The 26,054-nt window shown below is 42.9% G+C and overlaps 1 protein-coding gene across 2 annotated transcripts in view; it reads left to right on the forward strand.

Annotated features, from left to right (window-relative positions):
* PDS5B (PDS5 cohesin associated factor B) overlaps positions 1 to 26,054 on the forward strand; it is a 3,703,643-nt gene that overhangs the window by 1,977,612 nt on the left and 1,699,977 nt on the right. For both annotated transcript variants that reach the window (XM_044073218.1, XM_044073219.1), the window contains exon 18: positions 3,948 to 4,053. In XM_044073218.1, coding sequence (XP_043929153.1) covers positions 3,948 to 4,053 — 106 coding nt within the window. The remainder of the gene's footprint in view (positions 1 to 3,947; positions 4,054 to 26,054) is intronic.

The raw sequence follows: 26,054 nt of genomic DNA on the forward strand, positions 1-26,054 counted from the left end.
CCACAGATTTTACAATATTTGGCTGAGATGCTTGACAAGGGCCTATCCTTTTCTTCAATAAAAATCCATGCCTGTGCCATCTCGGCTCATTACAACACAGAGCCTCCCCTCTTTTCTCATCGTCTGCTTAAACAGTATCTTAGGGGGGCAAAAAATTTAAGGCCTCCCAGAAGATCACCAGCTCCTGCATGGGACCTCAATTTTGTGCTGGAAAAACTCACCCTGCCTCCTTTTGAAGCAGCAGCTACTGCGGATATGAAATTTATATCTTGGAAAACAGCTTTTCTCTTGGCAGTCACTTCAGCAAGAAGGGTTTCAGAACTACAGGCTCTCATGCCTGTGGAGCCTTTTATTACATTTTACCTGGACAGGGTGTCCTTCAGGACCAATCCTCCTTTTATGCCTAAGGTGGTATCCATGGCTCTTAACCAGACAATTCACCTGCCAACATTTTACCCAAATTTGCAGAACAGGGGGGAACGGATTCTGCATTCATTGGACGTACACAGACAACTAATATTCTACTTAAACAGGACCAAATCTCTAAGAAAGTCTGAGCAACTACTGGTGGCATTTGCTGCAGGGTCAGAGGGGAAGGCTATTTCAAAGCAGACTATTTCTAAGTGGATAAGCCACTGCATTCGTTTCTGCTACTTGCACCATGGTAAACCTGTGCCCAAGGGGATCAGGTCACATTCCACCAGGGCTGCCTCTACCTCAGCAGCTTTTCTCGGAGGGATTCCAACCAAAGACATTCTAGAAGCTGCTACTTTTGGGGCTCTATTCATACCTTCACAAAGCATTATGATTTACCTCTCTTCTCCAAATCCAGGGCAGGCTTTGCCACTGCAGTTCTACAGGGCATTATAGCCGCTCCTAATGCTATTTAATGTCATCCTCCCATCCGTAGCCTTGGGATTCTACCCAGTGTAATGACTGCAACAGTGAAACACTAAGAACATAGTACAGTTGTGTACACTTACCATAAATGTAGATGTTCTAGTGTATTCACTGTTGCAGTCCGGGTTACCCACCCGCCATCCCCCTTTTCTAACACGTTTCTTTCCTTTACTATATACTAAAGCCTTTGTGGTGTATTTGCTTTTAGATGAAGGAAAAGTTTATGTTGCTAAAAGTGCATTTACAGATATTTCTGTTAATTAATTAATTAATTAATATATATATATATATATATATATATATACATATATATATATATATATACATATATATATATATATATATATACTTTTTTTTTTCTTCTCCCCATTTGGGGGGCGCCTGACTTCTGGGGCAAGAAAAACTGAATAAAATGGCATCGGCTGTATGTTTTATACCCCTGATGACCTGACGTCATGGAAGAGGAGATGTGAACCGACGCAGGACCCAAGACTTTGTTATTCAGGCCGACTTAGGGCAACCTGCCAGCAGATTACCCAAATGTAATGACTGCAACAGTGAATACACTCTAACATCTACATTTATGGTAAGTGTACACAACTGTACTTTTTCTACACACATTCACCAAGCATTATCACTTGCCTGTCTTCCAAATCCAGGATGGGTTTTGCAACAGCAGTCCTGCAGGGCATACTAGCCAGCCCAAACTCATCTCAACTGCCTTCACCCTTTCTTCAACTTTGGGAATCAACCCATGTGTGATGACTGCAACAGTGAAACACGAAGAACATACTACAGTTGTGTAGACTTACCATAAATGTAGATGTTTGTGTGTATTATTTCTGGTTTCCCTCCCTCCAGCCCCCTTCTCTTGTCTCTGTCCTCTCTGTGCATCTTACTCACCCCTTTCAGGGGTATTGATATTGGTATTTACTTTTTATTGGTGGTGATTTTCCCACCATAGCTTAGCTCCCTATTGGGGGACTCCTGACATTTAGGGTAAGAAAAACTGATGTAATGGCGTTGGCTGCCTGTTTTTATACCCCTGACGACCTGACATCAGTCCTGGAGCGACAGCAATCCCGTTTTCCTTTAATCCCTCAATTCCCAAAGAAAGTCATCAGGTTGAAGAGCAAAGTAATCCTGTCTGCTCCCTTTTGGCTTCGACAGATTTGGTTTTCCTTTCTTTGGCCTTTTCTGATTCAGCGACTGTGGACTCTGGAGCTAGATTTACATCTCCTATCCCATCCAGAGGAATTAGTTCACCCAAACCTTCAGAACCCTCAGGCTCATGGCGTGGCTTCTGTAGTTACACTAATTACTGGGCATAATTCTCTGTCTTCCCCTGTTAGTAAGATTCTTTTGGTTTTACACAAACTGTCTACTAGAAAACTCTACAAGAGTAAATGGAAGAGATTTTCCTACTGGGCTCGTGATTATAACATTGACCCTTTCTCCGCTCCTATCGACAAAGTCTTAGAATTTTTAGCTTTACCCTTTGAAGAAAGATCTTCTTCCTCTATTTCTCAAACTTTGTAAAGCATTCTTAAAAAGGACTTTGTTGTTAAACCCTCCATGTAAAGATCCATTTGTACTTTGAAATCTTACCTTAGCTTTACAGACAATAGTACAGTTCCCCTTTCTGCCTTCTGCCAACTGTGACCTAAAATTTTTATCTTGTAAAACTATTTTTTGGGTAGCAGTTACTTTTGCCGGAAGAATTTCAGAGATTCAAGCCTTATCTTATAAACCACCACAGTTGATATTTCACAAAGACAAAGGTGGTGTCAGAAGCGAATATCAATCATTCAGTTTACCAGTCTTTTTTCCCAATTTCTCAAACAAAGGTGAATACTCTCTACATTTATTGGACGTCCATAGTTAATTGCAATTTTATTTCCATATAACAGAAGATAGGAAATCTAACCGACTTGTTTGTTTCCTTTTCAAATACCAGAATGGGTAACCCAGTATCTAGGGATATACCTTATCTAGATGGCTTAAGGATTGTAAATCCTTCATATACAATAAGAGGAAAGTTGAATTACCTGGACCTGTCAGGGCACACTCTTAGTGCCATAACTACTTCAGAAATTTTTCATTCTGAGGCTTCCTTGGATGATGATTGTGCAGCTGCGACATGGGCTTTGCCACATAGTTATTACTCATTGCAAATTGGATTTGGTCTCTAGGGGAAGAGCATCCTTTTGTTTTATGGTGCTCAGTAATATTCTTCTGAGAGTCCTCCCAAGATATAAGGTTACTGGGGCTCTGTCTCATATGTCAAGGAATAAGTGAAGATTGACAACATCGTATAAAGAAGTTATGTACTTACCATAACGTTCCGTCTGTGTTTTCAATCTTCATTTATCCTGGACTCCCCACCCTCCATCCCCCTTCCATTCAGACCTCCTGGTGGAATGAAATCTGGTTCTAGTTGTTTGTTTTTACATATATGGCACTAAGTATGGTCTGCACTAAAATGCTATTAGGATTATTTTCTGGCATGTTTATCTGCAAAGTCAGTCTGAGGTAAATTGGAAAAGAGCATTCTGGGTAGGACTGAAGTTCAAGAGTTTTTGGTTCTTGCTGGCTGTAGTAACGGCCGAGTTGATTCTGATGCTTGAAACCGGGCCCATATATCAAGGGTACATGATCGACAATCAGATGAAACGTTATGGTAAGTACATAACTTCTTTTTTCACTTGCCAGCCCCACTGTGCATTAAAGGCATGGTTTGCACTGCATGTTTAACTGGTACTTTTTTTTAAGTTTTCTGTAAATGCATGGAGTGTTTTGAAAGGTAGTAGCTACAGTAGTGGTATAGATATGTGCTTTGCCTGAAATGGTTGAAGTAGTAATCATTTATTTGTAAGCAAAGTGTGTTAGAATGGTGCTGCTTTTTAACCTGCAGGGAGTTGAATAAAGTTGTACATGTGTGCGGTGTAGCTTGCAGGAGGTGTGCAAGTTATGCATTTAGTGAAGAATCTGCGTTCACTATAGGTGATGTCAGTACATTTCATTTTACTTTATTTTAATTTTGTTAGTGCCCTAATAAAACAAGTGAATAAATCAATAGATTGCACAGCAGATGATGACGAAGAAGGTGTTCCAACCGATCAGGCTATCAGGGCAGGCCTTGAGTTGCTGAAGGTAGGTTTTCTTTTCATTTTTATTACAAAAAGTGTAAATTTTAAACATTTTGGTTGGTTTTATTATATTGGTGTCACTTCTGAATATCCTATATTATGCTTGAAGGAATCTTGATAATTGAGGTTTATAATTTGCTCTTGAATTATGATGGCCTCATTATCCACAGTGTAACATTGCAGCTGACACTGATGGCTTTAAATGCTTCCGTAATGTTTAATCATAACTGGACAAGTGAATGCACGACTATTGTTTTTAACTGTCCTAATTTCTGAAATTGGGGAGAACCATTTCTGCATATACTGAAGTTTAATTCTCCTCCGTATAGCTGTTTTGTAATACTTAGTCACTGTAACACATATGTTTTGATAATTTATTAAGACAGCTTTGCCCAGCTTCTTTGCCCATATTAAACGCCACTTCTTATCTCAAGTATTCACCATCTCTTTCTTACCTTACTACTTTCTGGTGATGTACACCTCAACTCTGGGCCACCCAGTAACTCTTCTATTTCCAGTCTAAACACACTGTCTGTGCCACATCATCCTTCCCTTTTAAACATTTACACTTTTTTCACTCGGTATATGCAGTATCATAAGTAAAGTAAATTCCATGCTTGGATAGCTGAATACTATCCTGACATAATAACAATTACTGAAGCCTGGCTCAAACCTCACATCTCTGGCAAAGATTTTCTCCACACTGGATACAACATCCTTCGTGTAGATTGACCAAAAAAAAAAGGTGGAGGTGTAGCCATAATTTGCTCTGATCATCTGAAAATGTCCCCTGTATTAAACACTCCCCGTATGTTTCATCCAGCCGAACTGCTAACTGCTACCTTTAAACTTAATGACTATAAAATTCTAACAATAGCGGAGTTATATATACCTCCCCCTTCTGCCAACAATATTCCCATTCATGAATAAATCCTGTCCTGGTTCTCCCAAAATGTATCCAGTGAAACTTCTGTATTAGGAGATGTTATCATCAATTGGTTAACCCTTCCAGTAGATCCACTTCTTGCATGGCTTCACTTAACTAAGCTCAACTCCCTCTCACTGTAACAAACCTACCAACTCTAGTCCAGTCATAGACTGGATACTTGTATCTAAACCTGACATATATTACCATTCTAAAACATTATGCGATGCCATCAGTGACCATTCCTGTTTGTGTTCAAACATTTCACCATCAAAAGCCACGTAAATACATGGACAGCCGCAACCTCTCTAACTTTCAATGTTAAGTTGTCTTATCTCGCCTTCGTTCTTGCTGGTTGGGATCGGAGCCGATCCTCGGCTCCCACTCGGCCATCTTCAATAGCTCGAGCTGTTTACTGGCTCGAGGCTACCCCTTATCCCATGATGCCTAGCGATAGCTACCCAGGTCTCATTTGCCGCTTCAGCTGCGAGGTGTCATTTTTCTGGCTCATGCTCATATAAAGTTTTTTGTATAACATTCTTACTCTAGAATTCAACACTTTTAGTGTTTTATTATTAACATTAGTCTTGTTTTGTGATAGTGTTTAGTGGTAGTATCCCTTCTTTTCCTTGTAGAACTCATTTAACTGAGAGAGTTCTCCCCCGCCCCCTCCCCCTACCTCTTCTTGTCAGGTTAGCCGTTTAAGTTAGAGGCTTTCCTTCTACCTTTCTCTCATAGGCTAGCCGTTTAAGTTAGAGGCTTTCCTATTTCAAAAAAAAAAAAAAAAAAACCTCTTGCGTCTATTGTTTAGGCGCTGTGCACCTGCAGTGCTCTTGTTCTATATGCCATGCCTTTAGTCCAAGAGTCCTGCAGGAGTGTAAGAATAAGCTTATTCTTAGGGGGTCTTTTAAAACCCCAGGATTTACCGGCGAAGAGCTCTTAGCCTGTGAAATCCCCTAAACCCACCAAGCCGTCGGCTCCAAGTTCGGAGCTGTCTTCGGTTCAGATTTTACCTTCTACTTCGGTTCCGGCTGGCACAGACAAGACTATCTCCCCGTTGGCTCCATCAGAGGCTTCGGAGCCGTCGTGGAGCCATATGAGGCTGAGGTTCCCTTCACTAGAATCGGTCCACTTGGCTCCTCGGTCTCCTTTACTTCAGAGCAAGCATAGTCACCGATCCTCTCACTCCTCTCGATCCTCTAGGCTGTCGGATCATGATGTGGAGAGAGTGGTCAGTAGGTTGCTAAAGTCGCAGGCACTTGCCAAGATGTTGTCCAGCCCTCCTCAACAGGTGTCTGCTCCGACCACTTCTCTTGATGTTCCTCCTCCGACTCCAGTGAGTTCGGAGCCGGAGTTTGTTGGGGTTCGAGTAGTGGAACCGTCGGCTCCGATAACTCTATCTCCTTTGGTTCCGACGTCAGCTCCGTTCCCCTCAGTGGTGCCGTCCGTCGAAGGATCTGGGTGCCAGGGCTCCCTTGTTGGCTGCAAGTAGGCAAGTGGCATCGGACCCTTGTCCCACCCCGTTCTCCCTCTCGGAGCTTCGGCGCAGGTGAGCTTGGCTCCTACATCGGCCTCGGAGCTGTCTCCCTCGGTGCGGAGAAAGATTCCTATTTCCTCGGAACCAGAGCTTTCTCTGCATTGTGGCAGGGACGCCTTTGATGTCATGAGGAGTGTGCTGGCCACTGAGTCAGCTCAACTATCAGCCCTACTGGCTCAGTCCCCTGTAGTGCCTGTGCCAACCTCTGCTCCTCCTCCAGGCCCCAAGCGTAGGGAACTGATGCTCCAGGACACCCCATTGGGCATTTCCTCTTCCGAGGCCTCCCCTGATCATTCAGAGGAGCCCCCGCATAAGAAGAAATACAAGAAGAAGCACATTGACTCCCCTGAGTCTGTCACTTCTGATACAGACTTAGATGATTTGGAAGGGTCCCCGAGGTCCCCCTGTGAAGATGTTTCCTTTTCTGACATCCTAGAAATGCTTAAGCAGAGGGGGAACTGGAATCCCCTAGCCTCTACCGAGGATGAGTCTGTATTTTTGGATGCTTTCGGTTCCCGACCTTCCACCTCCTGGGTTTCTCCGCCTTTCGATCCACTTATGGCAGTGGTGGCTCGAAAGGCTTGGTCAGCTCCAGGTACCGTGGAACCAACTCCGAGGAGACCTGGTAAATTCATCACAGCACCCCAGGATAAGCAATTCCTTACTAAAGGTGTTCCTGTTGATGCCATGGTGGTAGCAGCAGCCACCAAAAAAGAGTTGGCTCAGACCTCTTCGTCTGTCCATCCTCCTAACAAGGAGTCTAGGACGATTGACAGATATGGAAAGCGAATGTTCGCTTCAGTGACATTCTCTGAGGTCACTGAACTATTTGTCATTTTACCCGGCTTCAAAGGGATCTTCTTAAAGAGCTTGGAGATACCCTTCAAGATCCATCAGCTGAGGTAGCTCAAGCTAAAGTAGCTTCCCAGCTGCCGACGCTTAATTCTGTAGTTAACTCCTCCATGAGGCTCATTTCCTATGCAGCCGATGGTGTGAGTAGAGCCGGAGGTATGGGTGTGGCCCTTAGGAAGCATGCATGGATGCGGCTGTGTAACTTTGCGGAACCCTTTCGAGCGTCCTTCACCAACACCCCCTTTGATAGTTCCTTTCTTTTTGGACCACAGGTGAAAGAGACTTTGACTAGGTGTGAGTAAGAAGGCAAGACTCTCTGTGCCGTGGGAGTCCATTTTTTCCACTCCCTCTAGACCTTACCCCAAAGGTCAGAAGAGTGGCAAGATGTGGTTCAGAAAATCCCAGGGAGCCTTGCCTGAGACGCGTAGCAATTTTTCCTCCAGAGGCAGAGGGGGAAACAATAATAACAGATGCCGCCTTCGTGGCAGAGGGGGTCCGCAGAACCAGGGAAACAGAAAATCCTTCTCTGATTAGCCCTTTCAGCATCCCTGAAGGGTTGCCCGGCTGCTCGCCTCTGGAGGCAGTCGGGGGAAGACTTTCACTGTACCCAAAAGCCTGGCAAAATGTAACGCAAGACAGATGGGTACGGTCCATTATATCCAGAGGTTACAAAATTCCCTTCCATCAACCCCCCTTACCGTCAAAGAAATCCCTTCCAGATGATCCACCCAATCGGGCCAAGCAGTATTAGACATTTCAAAACTGCTAGAAAAAGTGTCTCATCCAGGAAGTCCCGGCAGACCAGCACTGATCCGGAACTCACTCAAGGTTCTTTTTGGTATCAAAAAAGACAAGGGGACTGGAGACTGATCGCTACAGTCCATTCTACCCTTTTTGGGTCAGGACAATTGGATGTGCTCGATAGATCTTCAGGACGCATACTTACCATATCAAGATGGACAGGCGCTCCAGGAGATTTCTTCACTTCCGGCTGGGAGCCAGTCATTATCAGTTCAGAGCTCTGCCCTTTGGTCTCACCACAGCCCCCAGAGTGTTCACCAAATGTATGGCAGTGGTCATGGTTCACTTGAGACGTCGAGGATTCCAGGTGTTTCCATATCCAGACGACTGGCTCCTCACTGCTACTACCAGGCATCAACTCCTACAAGCCAGGGACTACACAATCACAATTTGCTCCCAGCTAGGCATTACAATAAACTTCGAAAAATCTGCCTTGTTGCCATGTCAATCTATCACTTACATAGGAGCAGACTTAGACACAAGGAACATGTTTGCAAGGCTACCGCTAGAAAGGGTGTCTACAATCCGTCAGCAAGTACAGATTCTTATGCAGAGCAAAAGGATCCAAGTCAGGTTCGTCCTTCAAACTCTGGGTTCCATGGCAGCAGCCATTCTTCTAATCCCACTGGCCCGCTTTCATATGAGAATCCTTCAGTGGCTCCTGTTCACACAGTGGTCTTTCCAAGAGCTGCCCATGTCTCACATGATCCTGATTACAGAAGCATGCAAAAGGCACCTTTCATGGTGGATGATCTCACCACTAGTGACTCAGGGCAGACCCTTCATTCAGCCCCCTTCGGTAGCCACAGTGACCACAGACGCCTCCCTGATAGGGTGGGGGGGGGGCATTATCTGGGCAGGACAGTCCAAGGCACTTTGCAACCTCACGAGTACCATCTGCAGATAAACGTCCTAGAAATGAGAGCTGTGCTCCTAGCGTTGCAAGCCCTTCAGGACTTTCTTCCTTCCGGGACCATTGCAATTCAAACAGACAGTATGTCAGTGGTGTGGTACATCAACAAGCAGGGCGGAACCAGATCTACCCCTGTGTCGAGAAGCACTCAGACTGTAGCAGTGGGTGATTTCCTCCCGTTTTCTGATTGCAACGCACATCCCTGGGAGGTCCAACGTCATAGCAGACAGGCTCAGCAGAGCTATCGTCATGCCTCACAAATGGTCTCTGAATCAGGAAGTTGTGGATCTTATCTTCCGCAAATGGGGGCAGCCTTGCTGCGATCTTTTTGCCACCCCCTTCAACAGCAAATGCAGCAACTACTTCTCCCTTCTTTTGCTTCCAGGTCACACACCCAGAGACTCTGTAGTCCACAATTGGCCTCAGGGACTTCTTTATGCCTTTCCTCAGTTTCCCCTGATACCGAAACTCATACAGAAAGCAATATCGTTGGGTTGCAAAATGATCCTCATTGCCCCCTACTGGCCTCAACAGATATGGTTCCCATTCCTGCACCATTACCTTCTTGATCAGCCCTGGACTCTGGACCCGATTCCAGATCTACTGATTCATCAGTCAGGCAGGTTGCATCAATCCCTCCAAACTCTCCAGCTCACAGCTTGGTTGCTCCACTTCCAACCTTAGCCAGGCTTCCCAGCATTTCCCCGGCTGTACGTGAGATTATTGTCTCCTCTTACAAGTCCACAACCAGGAAAACTTATGCTAGTAAATGGAAAAGTTTTTCTTGTTGGGCAGAGGCTAGGAACGTAGATCCCTTTTCAGCCCCAGTCCACGAAATTCTGGAATTCCTAGCACAACTTTTTCATTCTGGGTCCACTTCTGCTACGATCAGGGTTCAATTAGCGGCCATGTCTAACTTTCATGTTGGGTTGTCAAATTCTAACATTATGTCTCATAAGCTCTGCAAAGCTTTTTTGAGAGGGACGACTCTCCTTAGGCCTCCAGTGAGAGATCCCCCACCTCCTTGGGACCTTAATTTGGTCCTAACTTCCTTAATTTTGCCCCCTTTTGAACCAGCAGCATCCTGCTCCATTAAGTTTTTATCTTGGAAGACACTCTTTCTGGTAGCTATTACTTCAGCCAGACGCGTCTCCGAACTTCAGGCGCTATGGGTTCGTCCGCCATACTTGGTTTTTCATAAGGACAGAGTTGCTCTGAGGACTAATCCTTCTTTTCTTCCTAAAGTCTGATCAGAAAATAATTTAAACCAATCTATAGACCTTCCTGTGTTTTTCCCTAGTCACACCAACAAGGCAGAGTACAAATTACACCAACTGGACGTTCATAGACAATTGTGTTTGTACCTGCACAGAACTAAGGAAATAAGGAAGTCGGACCAGCTATTCCTTTCTTATGCCTCAGGCAAACAAGGTCTCCCAGTTTCCAAGGTGACTTTATCTAGATGGTTGTCTCATACTATTACTTTTATTTATCAGTTAAGGAACGGAACAAAGAGTTACCTATCAAACTGAAAGGTCATTCTACTAGGGCCTTGGCCACCTCTGTAGCCGTCCAGTCTAGGTTGCCCATGGATTCTATCTGTGCAGCTGCTACGTGGGCAAATCCTCATACCTTTATTTCTCATTAAAAGCTGGATATGGTCTCCAGGAGCACAGCTGACTTTGGTTCCACTGTTCTGAAGAGTCTGTTCCAATGAACCTACCCAGGATATTAGGTGCTAGGGACCAACCAGCAAGAACGAAGGTGAGATAGACAACTTAACATAAACAAGTTATGTACCTACCATAATGTTCCATGTTAGTTGTCTTCATCTCGCCTTCTTTCTTGTGTCCCACCCTCCGTCCCCCTGTCCTATTGGACCGAGAAGAGTTATTATTTCACTGGCTGGGTGTTCTCTGGTTTGTTTCCTCTACTGACTTAGGTTGACTATACCTGCCATATTCTCTATTTGTTTTGGACTAGGTTTTTTTATCTTGCTATGTCTGGAGTTAGCCATTTCAAACGAGATCTGGGTAGCTATCGCTAGGCATCATGGGATAAGGGGTAGCCTTGAGCCAGTAAACAGCTTTCAAGCTATTGAAGGTGGCCGAGTCAGAGCCGAGGATCAGCTCCGATCCCAACCAGCAAGAAAAAAGGCGAGATGAAGACAACTAAAATGGAACGTTATGGTAGGTACATAACTTCTTTTTCTGATATATTCAATAACTTGCTTTCCTCTATAAACTGCTTTTTCCTATTTTACCTTCCGTTAGATGAAGCTGTTCAAAAATTTAATTAAATATTCCATAATATACTCAATTTGCTTGCTCCCCTCAGAGCGGTGAGTGAAATCTTTGTGCTCTCTCTGGTTATCTCAATCAACACGCTGTCTTTTGCTTAAAAGAGATGATGCTTGGAAACTCTGGAGTAAGAACTTTGTAACCTATCTAAGAAACAAGTAAATGATGACAAAATTAAAATTTACATTAGACCTCAAACTACTCATCTCAGCAATCCCAAAAACGTTTGGAATACTATAAGTCTTATCCTACACCCAGGTAGACCTACAACTCCTAACCTATGTCCTAATAATACCCCCTCGAAACTGCTACCTTACTTAACTCTTACTGCATTAACTCTGTCAGTAAAATAATGTCATCATTTTAAATCCATCAACCCCACTGACACCCCTACCTCTAAACATAATGATGCCTTCTCACTGAAACCTATCCCCTCCAACCACATCAAATTCCTACTCTGAAAGCTTAAACCATGTTCACCTTCTGTTGACAACTTACCTCCATTCTTCCTCAAGCTAGCAACAAACTCCATAGCTCACTCCATTTGCATCCTCGTTAATTGCTCTATATCTGAATCTACTGTTCCCTCAATCTGGAAACAATTCTTCACTATTCCTATCCATAAAAGTGGCAGCTCTACTGAACTATCTAACTATTTTCCTATAGCAGTTTTGTCCCCTCTCTCTAAGATACTTGAAAAAGGTGTATCTACTTTCTGAAAATCTCCTTAGCCCAATCCAATATGGCTTTCTTCCTCACCACATTATTACTGCCCTCATCACTTTTACCCACTTTATCTTCCTTGCCAGAAATGATGATAAAATTGTCTCCTGTCTCTTTCTTGACCTATTAAAAGCTTTTGACACCATCTCTCACAACGTTCTCCTCTCCAAACTGTCGGGCCTTAACCTTTCTTCCTCAACCATCTCCTGATTTGACAGCTACCTCTCCAACAAGACTCTGTCTGTCAAATGTCTCTCCTCGCTATCTCCCTTTCTCCCCATCGGGATGGAAGTTCCTGAAGGTTCTGTTCTTGGTTCCCTACTTTTCAGCATCTTTACTAACCACCTCCACATTTCTGTCCTCAATCTAAACTCATTCAATATGCTGATGACTCTACTGTTATCTCCTTTGCCGATACCCTGTCTGACTTGCTCAGTGCCACTCAAAATTCCTTCAATTCTATTGAAAATTGGCTCTATTACAACCAAAATATTCTTAATCCAAATAAGACGAAACTCCTCCAGTTTCTCCCAAAATCACTGTCAAACCCTCATTCAGTAGAACATCACTAAACACCATCAGTCATAAAAGTTGCAATACATACTATGCTTCTTGGGACAATTATTGAGGATCAACTCAAATTTGATCTCCATGTAAATCACTGTATAAAGAGAACTCACCAAAAACTTGGATTACTCTACAGAAATAAAAAGTTGATGATAAATGAGTCTTGTACTTCTCTTGCTTATTTTTATCTTCTCTCTGATCTCCTGTATAGCTCAGAAATGTTAACTAACTTACACACTGGTCATCTTCCTAAACTTGAAGCTACCTATAACAAAATTGCTAGATTTGCTAATCATACCTCTTACTGTCATTACTGTCAGTCTTTTAAGATATTAAATTGGTTAGTGTTCCCTGATCAACTGCTATACTCTCAAGTTATCATACATTCCATTCTTGCAAGTCTTCCTCCTGTCTTGGCATCTCTTCTCTCACTCTACTCCCCAGGAACACTGATCAACAATAATTGGATGTATATAAACCTAAAAGTTCAATTGACCTAAATCTGTATAGCTGTGCTCCTGCCCTCTCATGGAATAAGCTTCCCTTGACCATCATAATAATACACACACACAAATTTAAAAAAGCTCTCTATCTGCTTAACAATTGGACATGTCACTGTAAAATCACTGCTTGAACTTTTTTATCCTAACTTTCTTAAATCTCATTCTCCCTTAACTTCCTAACTGCAACCTAATTTTTTCTGTTCTTACTTCCTCTACGTTGTTCTACTTCAGGCTGCTGTAACTCCTCTCCGGCTCTGATATTTTTTCTCATTCTATTACATTTGCCTGTATTACCTTACACATTCTCTCTGAATCTGTTCAAATTCTGTATTTCTTATCTCTGCTTTTTCTTTTTCTCCTTTTTGATGTTTATAATCTGGTCTCTTGTAAAGTTTATATACCTATTTTTAGTACATTGTTAATTAACAACATTATTGTTTGGGAGTATTTTCTAAATTTCTCTTTGTATTGTATTTTTTTTTTTTTACAGATTGTTTATTATTGTAAAACTACTATGTACTATTGTGGAGCATTTCTCCCCGGGCCTACACTGAAAAAGGGCTGTAGCTCGACTTTCCTAGTTAAATGTCAAATAAACCATATAGCACTGGGTTTAAGCTGTGCACAGATAAGATGTTCCTCATGTTTCACTGTTGCAGTCATTACATTTAGGTTATCTGCTGGCAGGTTGCCCTCAGTCGGCCTAAATAACGAAGTCCTGGGTCCTGTGTCAGTTGATGTCTCCTCTTCCATGACGTCAGGTCGTCAGGGGCATAAAACATGCAGCCGACGCCATTTTATTCAGTCTTTCTTGCCGCACAGTGCCCGAAGCAGAAGCAGTTTGCAAGTGCTGGTTGGCTAACTTCTGAAATTTTCGTATTCGAGTTTCAGAACCGAAGTCTTCAAACTAAAGCTAAGTACCCCGTTGTGGAAACTTTTTCTTGCTCCCTGCCGATGTTAGTAAAAGTTAATCATTCCATTACTTGTGAGAAGCAAATACCTCATAACGATTTTCATTTGTACTGTATTCCTTGCCTAGGCTCAGATCACAACGTGCCTTGCTGTCGGTTTTGTGCTAGATTTAACCAACGCACTATTAAGTGTCTGTATATTTTTGTTTCTAAATACTTTGGTTCAAGATTTAATTATCCTGAAATATCGTCGGTTAGCAATCCGACTACCGGAGTTCACAAAAAACGCAAAGAAAGAGAGCAGACCGTTGAGGTCCAAAACCGGCGATGAAGCTTCTCCTAAGCCAGTCGCTGGTTCACCGGTACTCAGTGAGGTGCTTTCGCAGCCCCTGATACCCACTACGTTTGAGTCGCAGGCCTCTACCGGGACCCATTCGGAGTCCGGTATGCCGCGAGATTCTCAGAGTATTGAACCTACGGATGTCGCTCCCTTACATGGGTCCGGAGCCGCTGAGCAGGCACCGGATTCTGAGGGTGTTTTCAGGCCTCAACATGTTTATATTAAACCGATGCCAGCAACAAAAATAAGGTGAAAAACAACTTCTATGTCTAAAAAACCGATGCATGAGCCACGTGCTCAGGCCCCTATGCCTAAAAAACAGATGATAAAAATGGCTGAGGATTTAATTACCTTAATCAGGGGTTCCCAACCCCCCCTGCTAAGAGGCCTAGGCAAGGCACTGATTATGAATCTTCAGATCAGGTTTCCATTTCTTCTGATTCCTCTTCTGATCAGGAATTTTCTCTTCCATCCTATGAGGATTCTGATGCAGAGGAATCCATCTCATCTGCATCTCCTCCTGAGGATTACTCTTTTGGAGAGACTTTGCATACTTTAAGTTAACATTTTCACTGGGAGAGTCAGGACTTCTCTGAATCAAAAAAGAGGCTTAGGAATTTCCTCCTTCTTCCCCAGCATAGGCCTTTGGCAATACCTCCTGTATTAGACATTGTTGATGATGTGTTCTCGGAATCAAGCATGGCCCCTGATTCCCTGCCTCCGGCTCCTAGTAAGCCAGACAGATATTACAGGGTTCCTGACTCCCACAAATTTATTTTCAAAAATCCTGCTGCTGATCCTGAAACAATTTCTCAGGGTCCCAAGGGTGTAAAGGCCTCTACAGGCAAAAATCCCACCCCTTCTGATAGAGATTCCAGGGCGTTGGATAGATGGGGGTAAGAAGGTTTATACGGCCGCAGCCTTGGCAGTCAGGACTTTAAACTGCCAGTTTCATATGCTTAAATATCAACAGCATGTTATGGGCTTACTGAAACAGAAAATGATGTTGATTTCTGATTGTGTGGAATATAGTTACAGGATTTATTGCATTCAGCAGAACAAGTTGGAAAGCATACTTTGCTATGTGGTTTTGATTTCTTGGAGGCCTCTTGTAGGGCCGCCATTAGTGGATCTGTGATTAGAAGGCATGCCTGGCTCAAGGAACAAAATCTGCCTGATCATGTTAAAACTAAATTGTTGGATGCCCCTTTGCAGCATGATACTCTGTTTGGTAATAAGGCAGAGGAGATTTTAAAGAAAATGGAAGACAAAGCTAAATCTATGCAAACTGTAAAAGATTTCATGCAAGTGCAGCCACCCACATTCAGTAGACACTGGCCTACTAAAAATTGGTCCTTTCCTGTGTCCAACAGAGCCACTCAGTGCAAATCCAGGCGCTCAAAAGGCTCCAGATACCAATCACAGGGTTCTTACAGGTCAAAGCATTGAGGTGTCTCCACCTCCAAATCTGGAAGAAACAAAGCACAACCCTACAGTAAGCAGTGTCAGTGACTTTCCTCTACCATCACCAAGCACTTATCTTTTGGCAGCCCCCTTGGGCGGAAAGCTAGCACTTCATGCTCAAAATTGGCAGTTAGTTACTCAAGGCAAGTTGGGTATTAAATATAGTATCCCAGGGGTACAGATTTAATTTCCATACTTTGCCAATTCCAAACGGATGGCCGGATCTGCCACAAAACCAGTGTGCTGAGGCCCAGAAACAAGTCATTTCCCTCCTGGATATGGGGGCTATTCAACCGATACCAGAAAAGGAAAAAGGACAAGGTTTTTATTCAAGACATTTCCTGGTACCCAGAAAAGACGATTCATGGCGTCCAATACTGGACTTATCGATTTTGAACATGTTCCTGGACATTCCAAAATTCAAAATGCTGACTTTACAACAGCTACTGCCAATGCTAGACAGGAATGCTTGGTTAGTAACTCTAGACTTAAAAGAGGCATACCTGCATATCCCAATAAGGGAATCATGCAGAAGATACCTCCGCTTCAAAGCAGGTTTTTTGCATTACCAATTGTCTGCACTGCCCTTTGTGTTATCTACTATGCCCTGGGTCTTTACAAAGTGCCTGGCACCAGTAATTGCATTCTGTAGACAAAGAAGCATACAAATTTATCCTTATCTGGACGACTGTCTCATTCAAGCAGAGGACAAGGACACTCTTCTTCTACATCTGGCATTTGTAAAAAGGCTTCTAGCATGCCTAGGGTATACAATGAACGAAAAGAAATCACAACTGGTACCCTGTCAAATAATTACATTCCTGGGTGCAAGCTTGAATACAACTGCCCAGATGGCTTACCTCACGCTAGACAAAGGCAACTGACAGCATACTTCAAACAAATGGCAACACAAACCCAGTTATCTGCAAGACAAATTCTGCAGGCTCTGAGGTACATGGCATCCTGCATTCTACTAATTCCATATGCGAGACTGCATATGAGGAAACTTCAGTGGTACCTAAAAAGTTTATGGAGTCAACATTGTCACAGTCTGGAAACATTGATTCCTCTCATTCCCTCCCTACAACAGGAGTTTCTTTGGTGGGCAGAGACATGTCACCAAAGCAAGGGATTGTCATTCACTCTACCCCCTGCCACCCAAACCCTAACTACAGACACATAGGCTATGCTTGGGGAGCCCACCTGGCATGTGGATGCATTCAGAGCAAATGGAGCCCAAACCAAATGCATCTGCATATCAACCAGAAAAAGATGCTAGCTGTTCAGAATGCTCTGATAGCCTTCAAGGACTTACTTCATCCAGGACAACTACTGATAAAGATGGACAATACCACAGTTATGTGGTACATAAAGAAGCATGGGAGTACACATTCCTGCCCCATTTGCAGACTAGCCATTACCTTATGGAACACAGCCTTGACTTACTAAATACATCTTCAAGCTCAGTTCCTGCCAGGAAAGCAAAATACTCTGGCAGACGACCTGAGCAGAAATCTTATGGACCCGCACGAATGGAAACTGGATTCACAAATCTCCAGCATGTTAATTTTGGGGAGAGGCAAATAGATCTATGTCTGTGCTCCCCCATTTCTGTGTTATCAGTTGGACAAATTCTGCACAAGAACTCGTCACAAAAAAGCATAGAAAGTGGATGCCCTATCCTTCAGTTGGAAAAAACTATCAGTCTATGCCTTTTCCTCCTCTGCCTCTACTCTCTAAGGTCTTACTAAAAGTCAGACAGGAAAAACCAAAAATGATCCTATTGGCTCCGTACGGGCTGCACCAGCACTGGGACCCACTTCTGAGGAATATGTCTCCGCTTCCTCCATGGTACTTGCCTCAAATACCTAATCTACTATCTCAGCAGAACTATTAAATTCTGCAAATTCAGCTCCAAACTCTGAATCTTGCAGCATGGCTGATCAACTAATTATTCAAACAACACCTCTCAGTAAATCTGTGCTGGATGTCATTTTGGAAGCCAGAAGTTCTAGTACTAGAAAATCTTATGCTGATAAATTAAGAGATTCTGTGCTTGGAGCCAAGCACAAGGAACAGACACAGCAAAGCCCAATATTCCTCAGATTTTACAATATTTTACTGAGATGCTTGACAGGGGCCTATCTTTTTCGTCAATAAAAATCCATGCCTCTGCCATCTCGGCTCATTACAACACAGAGCCTCCCCTCTTTTCTCATCCTCTGCTTAAACAGTATCTTAGAGGAGCTAAAAATGTAAGGCCTCCCAGAAGATCACCAACTCTTGCATGGGACCTCAATTTTGTGCTGGAAAAACTCACCCTGCCTAATTTTGAACCAGCAGCTACTGCGGATACAAAATTTCTATCTTGGAAAACAGCTTCTCTCTTGGCAGTCACTTCAGCTAGAAGGGTTTCTTAACTACAGGCTCTCATGGCAGTGGAGCCTTTTATTACATTTTACCCAGACAGGGTGTCCCTCAGGGCCAGTCCTTTTTTTATGCCTAAGGTGGTGTCCAGTGTGGCTCTTAACCAGACCATTCACCTGCCAAAATTTTACCCAAATCCACAGAACAAGGGGAGCGGATTCTGCATTCATTGGATGTACACAGACAACTAAGATTCCACTTAAACAGGACCAAATCTCTAAAAGTCTGAGCAACTACTGGTAGCATTCGCTGCAGGGTCAGAGGGAAAGGCTATATCAAAGCAGACTATTTCTAAGTGAATAAGCCACTGCATTTGTTTCTGCTACTTGCACCATGGTAAACCTGTGCCCAAGGGGATTAGATCACATTCCACCAGGGCTGCCTCTACTTCATTTTTCTCAGAGGGGTTCCAACCAAAGACATTCTAGAAGCTGTTACTTGCAGCTCTGTTCATACCTTCACAAAGCATTATCATTTGCCTCTCTTCTCTAAACCAGGGCAGGCTTTGCCACTGCAGTTCTGCAGGGCCTTTTAGCCGCTCCTAATGCTGTTTTGTTCCATCCTCCCATCCATAGCTTTGGGATTCTACCCAAGTGTAATGACTGCAACGGTGAAACATGAAGAACATAGTGCAGTTGTGTACACTTACCATAAATGTAGATGTTCGAGTGTATTCACTGTTTCAGTCTGGGTTACCCACCCGCCATCCCCCTTTCTATACCTTTTCTTTCCTTCACTATACAGAAAAGCCTTTGTGGTTTATTTGCTTTTATATGAAGGTAAAATTTATGTTTCTAAAAGTGCATTTATATATATTTACTGTTTATTTATATATAATATATTATATATATATATATATATATATATATATATATATATATATATATATATATATATAATTTTTTTTTTTTTGCTCCCCATTTGGGGCAATAAAAACTGAATAAAATGACGTTGGATACATGTTTTATACCCCTGATGACCTGACATCATGGAAGAGGAGACAGCAACCGACACAGGATCCCCAAGACTTTGCTATTCAGGCCGACTGAGGGCAACCTGCCAGCAGATTGCCCAAATGTAATGACTGCAACAGTGAATACACTCTAACATCTACATTTATGGTAAGTGTACACAACTGTACTTTCCCTGCACCCTGTTCATTTTCTTCCTTATTCCCAAGAACTGACTTTAAATCGAATTAGGAATGTACTTAGTTTCCAGGATATTTATAATTTTGTGATTGTGGAGCAATGTCCAATAGCTTGACTGTTGTGGATTTTAGCTGGTATGAAAGTGTGAGAGAAACAAGGCTTTCCTGCATTTTTTTGTATTACTAAATAACATTGTGTACTGTGCTGAAGTGCTTGGGACAGATTTAGTCATGTAAGGATGAGAAAAAGCTGTTTCAGTTGGATTTTCATTTTTCAGGGATTCTTATTGACTAGCATAACCCCACTTAGTTTTACTCATTTTTCTAGATGCTGTTATATATATTTTTTAATTGGAACGTTACTCCAGCTCAACTGTGTGGCTGTGTGAGAGAATGTGTGCTTATAGCTGACATTAAATCTCATTTCAGATGTTGAAAATAAAATCTTATTTTGGAGACCTATTTGCAGTGAGCACCAACATGCAGATGGGTGGTGCTTGGAAGAGTGAAGGAATTAGGTTTTCTGCCAGCATAAACATTAAGTGGAGTTTGTTTTTTGATGTGTTTTATAAAATACGATAAGATCTTCTGTAAGGCTGCTTGCAGTTCATGATGATAATTTGTGAGATACATTTGCTTAAACATTAGATGCTATGGCTGTTAAAACAGAGAACAACCCTAGGGCTCTGGATCTTTGCTCGGTCTGTTGTAACATTAAATCCTAAAAAAAAAAATTCTGACCATACTAGGGTTGTTTCATGTCAAGCAGATATGCATCATTGATCTCAGACTGTATTTTTAAGCTAGTTGTTTGGACTCTGATGTATTGGCATGCCCTTAAAGTTAATATTTTTGTGCTGCACATGTTATGGCGGGTGTATAGATAGTGAAGTATTAGCAGTAATAATGATTGGTGTAGCATACTGGATAATGTTTTAAGTATCAGTGTTTACTGACTGTTTTAAGAGTGTGATGTCCATTTCTAGATCAAAGTTCACAGTGTCTGTGTGACCTAAAGGGATTTTTACTCAGTTTTACCATTTCCTAATGTTTTTTGTGCACTTTAGCTACTATATGTATGACTTTTAAATACATATAGTAGCTAAAGTGTACAAAAATGAGTTTTAAGTAAGCCGCGGTGGTGCAGCGGTAGTGTTTTCGCCTCACAGCAGGAGTTTCTCCCGTTCCATTCTTGGCTGGAGTACCTTCTGTGTGGAGTCTGCATTTCCTCCCCGTGGTCGAGTGGCGTTTGAAAGACATGCGTGAATGGGCGTGTCTTAGTTGAAGGTTGGGCGTCGGGCTGGCACCTCGGCAACGCAAAAATCTACTGCCAATTATTAGCGGACCGAAGTTCCGCTTTGGCGACCCCTAACCGGGAAAAGCCGAAAGAAGAAGAACATGTATGAGTTTTAAATGCACATTGTTAGAAGCTACACAGTGTTTTGCTACTGTTTTTTAGAAAATTAGCAGCAGAACATGTTCTGTATAATGAAACCGTTTTGAAAGAAACTTTTTTTAATCTTTGGACAGCAAGCACTGTGAAGTATTTTTGTAGTATGTTTGGTATGAAAGTAACCGGGCTAGCATCACTTCTGGTGTGGTTCTTCTGTAACAGTCAAGCAGACCTTAGCCCTTCTCAAGATAAGGAGCATTTATAAGTTTCTCATCACAAATTCAGCTCTCTAGAATTATGAACCAGCTGTGCTGAAGACTATAAATGATTATTGTACTGTGCACATGCCCAGAGGAAGAGAAGCTGAAAAGGTAGATGTACAGCATCAGGTGCTCAGCGACCATCATTCTAGTAGCTGTAATGATATAGTCCTGGACCAGGAGGCCACCAGTAATAGAGAAGGTGCAGTGGAATGAGAAGTTTCCTTAAGGAGCAGTATTTGGATGAAGGCATGAATTAGACACTGAAAGATTACAGTGAAAGCAGTAGTACTAGACCGAGAAATACTGACCCAGCTTTAAATGAGCAGTTAGACACAGTTCAGTTAGTAATGGATGAACATGCTGAACTTCTGGCAAGTACCAAGCTGTCTGAGGCGAGGTTGGATTATGTGGAGCGGTAGATGACAGACTTGGAGAATAGAGACGTCAGCATCTGCAGCTCTTCTGGGACCATAAGCAACTAGAAGGACATGATTGTATGCATTTGGTTGAGAAGCTGTTAGCAGGTTGGTCTGAAATCCAGGAGGGGAGAGCCCACAGACCTCCATGGCAGGTTGGGGTGAGGAGCAACAAATCCAAGGCACTTTTAGATTTCAAACCTGTGCAGTCAGGGAAAGAATCCCTGATAGCCAATGGAAACTAAGGGGAAAATAATAATGTGTGGAGAAGTCAGACTATTTGTAGATCAAAATTTGTCAACTAGCACCTATTAAGCGAATGGCTTCTTTTTTCGATTACAGATGGTGTTCCCAATTTAGTACATGGTATGGTAATAGGGAAAGATTTTACCTGCCTTTAAGATCTGTGGAGAAAGTAGAAATGCGATGGTTTGTTGAAAGGATCATCATCTTAGTGTGGTGAAGGGAACCCTGGTAAAGGAGATATAGATATACATCTGTGTGTGTGTGTGTGTGTGTATATACATATAAAATAGAGGAGGCAAATAATGTACACCATTTAAAGAACTACTTTAGGATGCAGTTGTGACAGAGGCTGCAAAAGCAAGCCAGTAGGAAATCCCAAAAATCCGTACAGCATTAATGACTACATTGCAGCCTTAAAGTATTGCATAATAGAGAGTAGTAATGAAGAGAAACCTGTCTGTTACTGCAAAAAGGTCTGTTCCAAGGGAATGAAGTTCGAAAGTATAGGAAATGTACAACCCAGAAGTAATTCTAAAGTTTCTATCAAGATAAAACAATCCCTGAAATGGAGAATTCTAAACAGCAGGTTAGTGCCGAGAAGGAAGCAATCTAGAAAGAAAGACTTCTGTAATAGAACAAAAGAGGAATAATCAGTATCTAGCTGGACCCTTTTCTGTTAGTATGAGATTGAAAACTCAAGAGAAGTAAGGAAAATACAAGATAAGTCCTTTGCAGAGGAAGCACTGCATGTGAAAGAAAAACACATTTGAGATGATCATACTGACTGAAACAGATGAGAGCATCCTAGAAAAAGAAATGGAGACTGAAGTGATCTCTCTTACACTGAGAGAAAAGAAAAGCAACATAAAGGAGGGGGAGAAAAAGGTGAATGTGGAGCATTCTAAGAGACAAAAATACCTTGAGCAGAGTCCTAATGATATTACTGTGGAGTCAAAATATAGGAACCTTAAAGGTAAAAAAAGTTGTATGTATCCAAGTTCATTGAGGAAACAAACTAGAAAAAAAGTGGAATAAAAGAAATAGAACTGAAACTGAAGAATATCGATATGAGTTTGTTTTCTTGAAAAAAAATATTTGCCACAGAGAATACCCACCCCCTCCTAGTGCCTGAATTGGCTGGTACAGGTTTTAATTCCTTCCACTTTCATTTGCCTACTTTGTGACTCTGAGCAAGTCCCTTAAGTAGACAGTACTTCTGGATCATCCTTAAAAAGGGATAATTTGTCCTGTAGACTTACCCGGTCAACAGATAGGTTAAAAAAAGAGAGAGAAAGCGGGCAGTGCTTTTCGCATTATAACAGAGTGACCCCGAGGAAATGGCAAGGGTGGCTAACCTGTAGGTAAGCCTGATACAGTTTAAAATGACCCCGTGGAAAAGGACACTAAGAGCAAGAGAAATAGCTGTTTGTGTAGGACAAGAAGTTGTACACAATTTTCCTTCATTATTACCCATTCCTCAAGTTAGCAAATGATGTATATTGTATAGTGTAAATAGTATGTCCGCTATAATGCCTAAACCTTTCAGAACCCTATTGTTGAGGTTAGTATGATTAGTACACAATCATGTACTAAATAGGAGAACTCCTAGGAATGGACGAGACTAAAGCATAGAACCTAGCAAGGTTGTACCAGCCAGGAATAATGAATGAAGTTGAGAACTTCAGTGCTAGTTTCCCCGAATGCCATAAAACAGCTTCTTACTCAGGCTGCAATACTCCTTTCTTCCTATTCATCTGATCCATCCTAAACAAATAGGTACTGAACCTCTTGTTTGATCTGATCCTGCCATTCTAGTACTCCAAGCCTCAGGCTTGTTTAAGGAGTTTGCCCTACATTAATTCCCCAATGTAGTGAACCACCTCAGATTTCATTTCTTTGCCTTCAGAATATGGACAGACCTTTTAGTTAAAGACAAGTGCTCCACCTTTTTCACAATTTTTCTTATCATTCAACTGTACCCCTTAAAGGTTATTGCAATTAGAGCTCCTTTAATGTGCATTTCCCTTACAACTTGTAGCAGTTTTAAGATGTCCTTCAAGGATGCATCTGCAGTCATAACATATGGGTTGTCCTGGCTCAGGCAGCCCTTCGGTCGGCCGGATTCCAAAGTCTGGGTCTGGCCTCGGCTGATGTCGCACTTTCCCCGACGTCACAGCTCCTGGGGTATAAAGGCATCAGCCGACGCCATTTTCCTCAGTCTTTCTTGCCGCGCGGTGCCCGAAGCAGAAGCTGTTCGCAAGTGCCGGTCGGTCAGATCCATAGATTTCAGCTACCGAATACTTCGAAAAAAGCTAAGTACTCCGTTGGGGACTCTTTCTTGCCTCAGCCGATGTCAGACAAAGTAAATAATTGTTTAACTTGTGGGAAACAAATACCTCATAAGGATTTCCATTCATACTGCCTTCCCTGCTTAGGCCCAGACCACGACGTATCAGCTTGTTTAGCCTGTGCCTCCTTCAACCGACGGACTCTTAGACGTCGGTCGGAGTTTGCAGAAGAATTTTTTGGATCCGCTTTTGCATATAAAATGCCATCGGAGACTCCGACTACGCATTTGGCCAAAAAACGCAGGGAAAAGGACCGACACTCGCGGCCCGCGGTTTCCGCTGAAACCACAACTAGGCCTACCGCGAGTGTCTCGGTTTCGGCTGAAACCGAGCCCTCGGTTCTTCCTACGACAGAAACCTTACCTCCGACAACCGAGGCCAGAGAGGCCCCGGCTGAGTCGGCTTCAGAAATCCCTACCGAAGCTAGCGCTCAAGATTTGTCCGACACCATTCCTTTGGACATATCTACACCTGCACGTGGGGCAGCTAGGCCCCCAGCTTCTATGTCTATTAAGGCCTTCTCCAGGGCTAAAGCTGCCAAACTTTCAAAAGCTTTACCTGCCAAATCTACTTCTCAGAGGCCTTCCTCAAGTTCTCAGATTCTCAGTCTTGCTGAGGACTGGATTTCCTTGATTAGGGGTTCCCAACCTCACCCAGACAGGGCCTCCCAACCACCACCAGACAAAAGGCCTAGGACCGAACCCTCTGAACCTGTCTCCTCTGACTACTCCACAGATGGATCTGATTTGTCAGACCATCAAGAAGGGGCCTATTCTCCTTACGAGGATTCAGATGCTGAAGATTCTATCCCTTCTGCCTCCCCTCCTGAAGAATTTTCCTTTGGGGAAACCTTGCACTCTATGAGGGAACACTTTCAATGGCAGGGTCAGGATTTTTCTGATTCTAGAAAAAGGCTAAGGACTTTTTTACATTTACCACAGCATAGGCCCTTATCCATACCACCAGTGCTAACTGTAATTGATGATGTGTATAATGAGGTTAGTTCTGCACCTGATTCTCTTCCTCCGGCCCCTGCCAAACCTGACAGATATTACAGGGTCCCGGATTCTCACTTCCACCTGTATAAAGCCCATGCTGCAGATCCAGAAACTATCTCACAGGGCCCAAAATGTGTTGCAGCTACCACTGCTAAAAATCCCCTACCCTCTGACAGAGAGTCTAGAGCATTAGAGAGATGGGGTAAAAAGGTTTATACATCTGCTACTCTTTCTGCCAGGGCTTTAAACTGTCAATTCCATATGATACAGTACCAGGAATATTTGTTAGAGCAGCTGAATAAGAAGATTTCTTCTCCTGAACCTTTAGACCGTAAATCCCTTCAGGAGTTGGTACACAACTCTCAACAGGTCAGTAATCATTTCTTAAAATGTGGCTATGATGCACTGGAGGCTTCATTTAGATCAGCTATGACTGGGGCAGTAATTCGTAGGCATGCCTAGCTAAAAGAACAATCCCTGCCAGACCATGTCAAGGCTAAGCTCCTAGATGCTCCAATGGGGAAACAAAGTTTATTTGGCTCCCCTGTACAGGAGATTCTAAAGAAGGTGGAAGAAAAAGCTAAATCTGTGCAAACAGTAAAGGAATTTCTACAGGTCCAACCTCCGAGGTTCAGCAGAAACTGGCCTGCCAAGAATTGGTCCTTTCCAGACGCCTCCAGAGCACAGAGAGGCAGGAATAGACGCCCTCAAGGCAGAGGTCAATCAAAAGGTGCCTACAGGGGCCATCAGTGGCAGCCTGCCAACCAGAGGAGTACTGCCACAGCTGCAACTACAACCACTAGCACAGGACAGACACAATGACTTGACTCTGATTCCGCCTACCAGGGAACAACTGGAAGCTCCCCTGGGCGGAAAGCTGGCTTTATTCTCAAAAAACTGGCATTGCATTAAAAAGGACTCATGGACA

Source organism: Protopterus annectens, chromosome 5.part1 (genome assembly GCF_019279795.1).
Source record: "Protopterus annectens isolate FY-2018-M chromosome 5.part1, PAN1.0, whole genome shotgun sequence".
Lineage (NCBI taxonomy): Eukaryota > Metazoa > Chordata > Ceratodontiformes > Protopteridae > Protopterus > Protopterus annectens.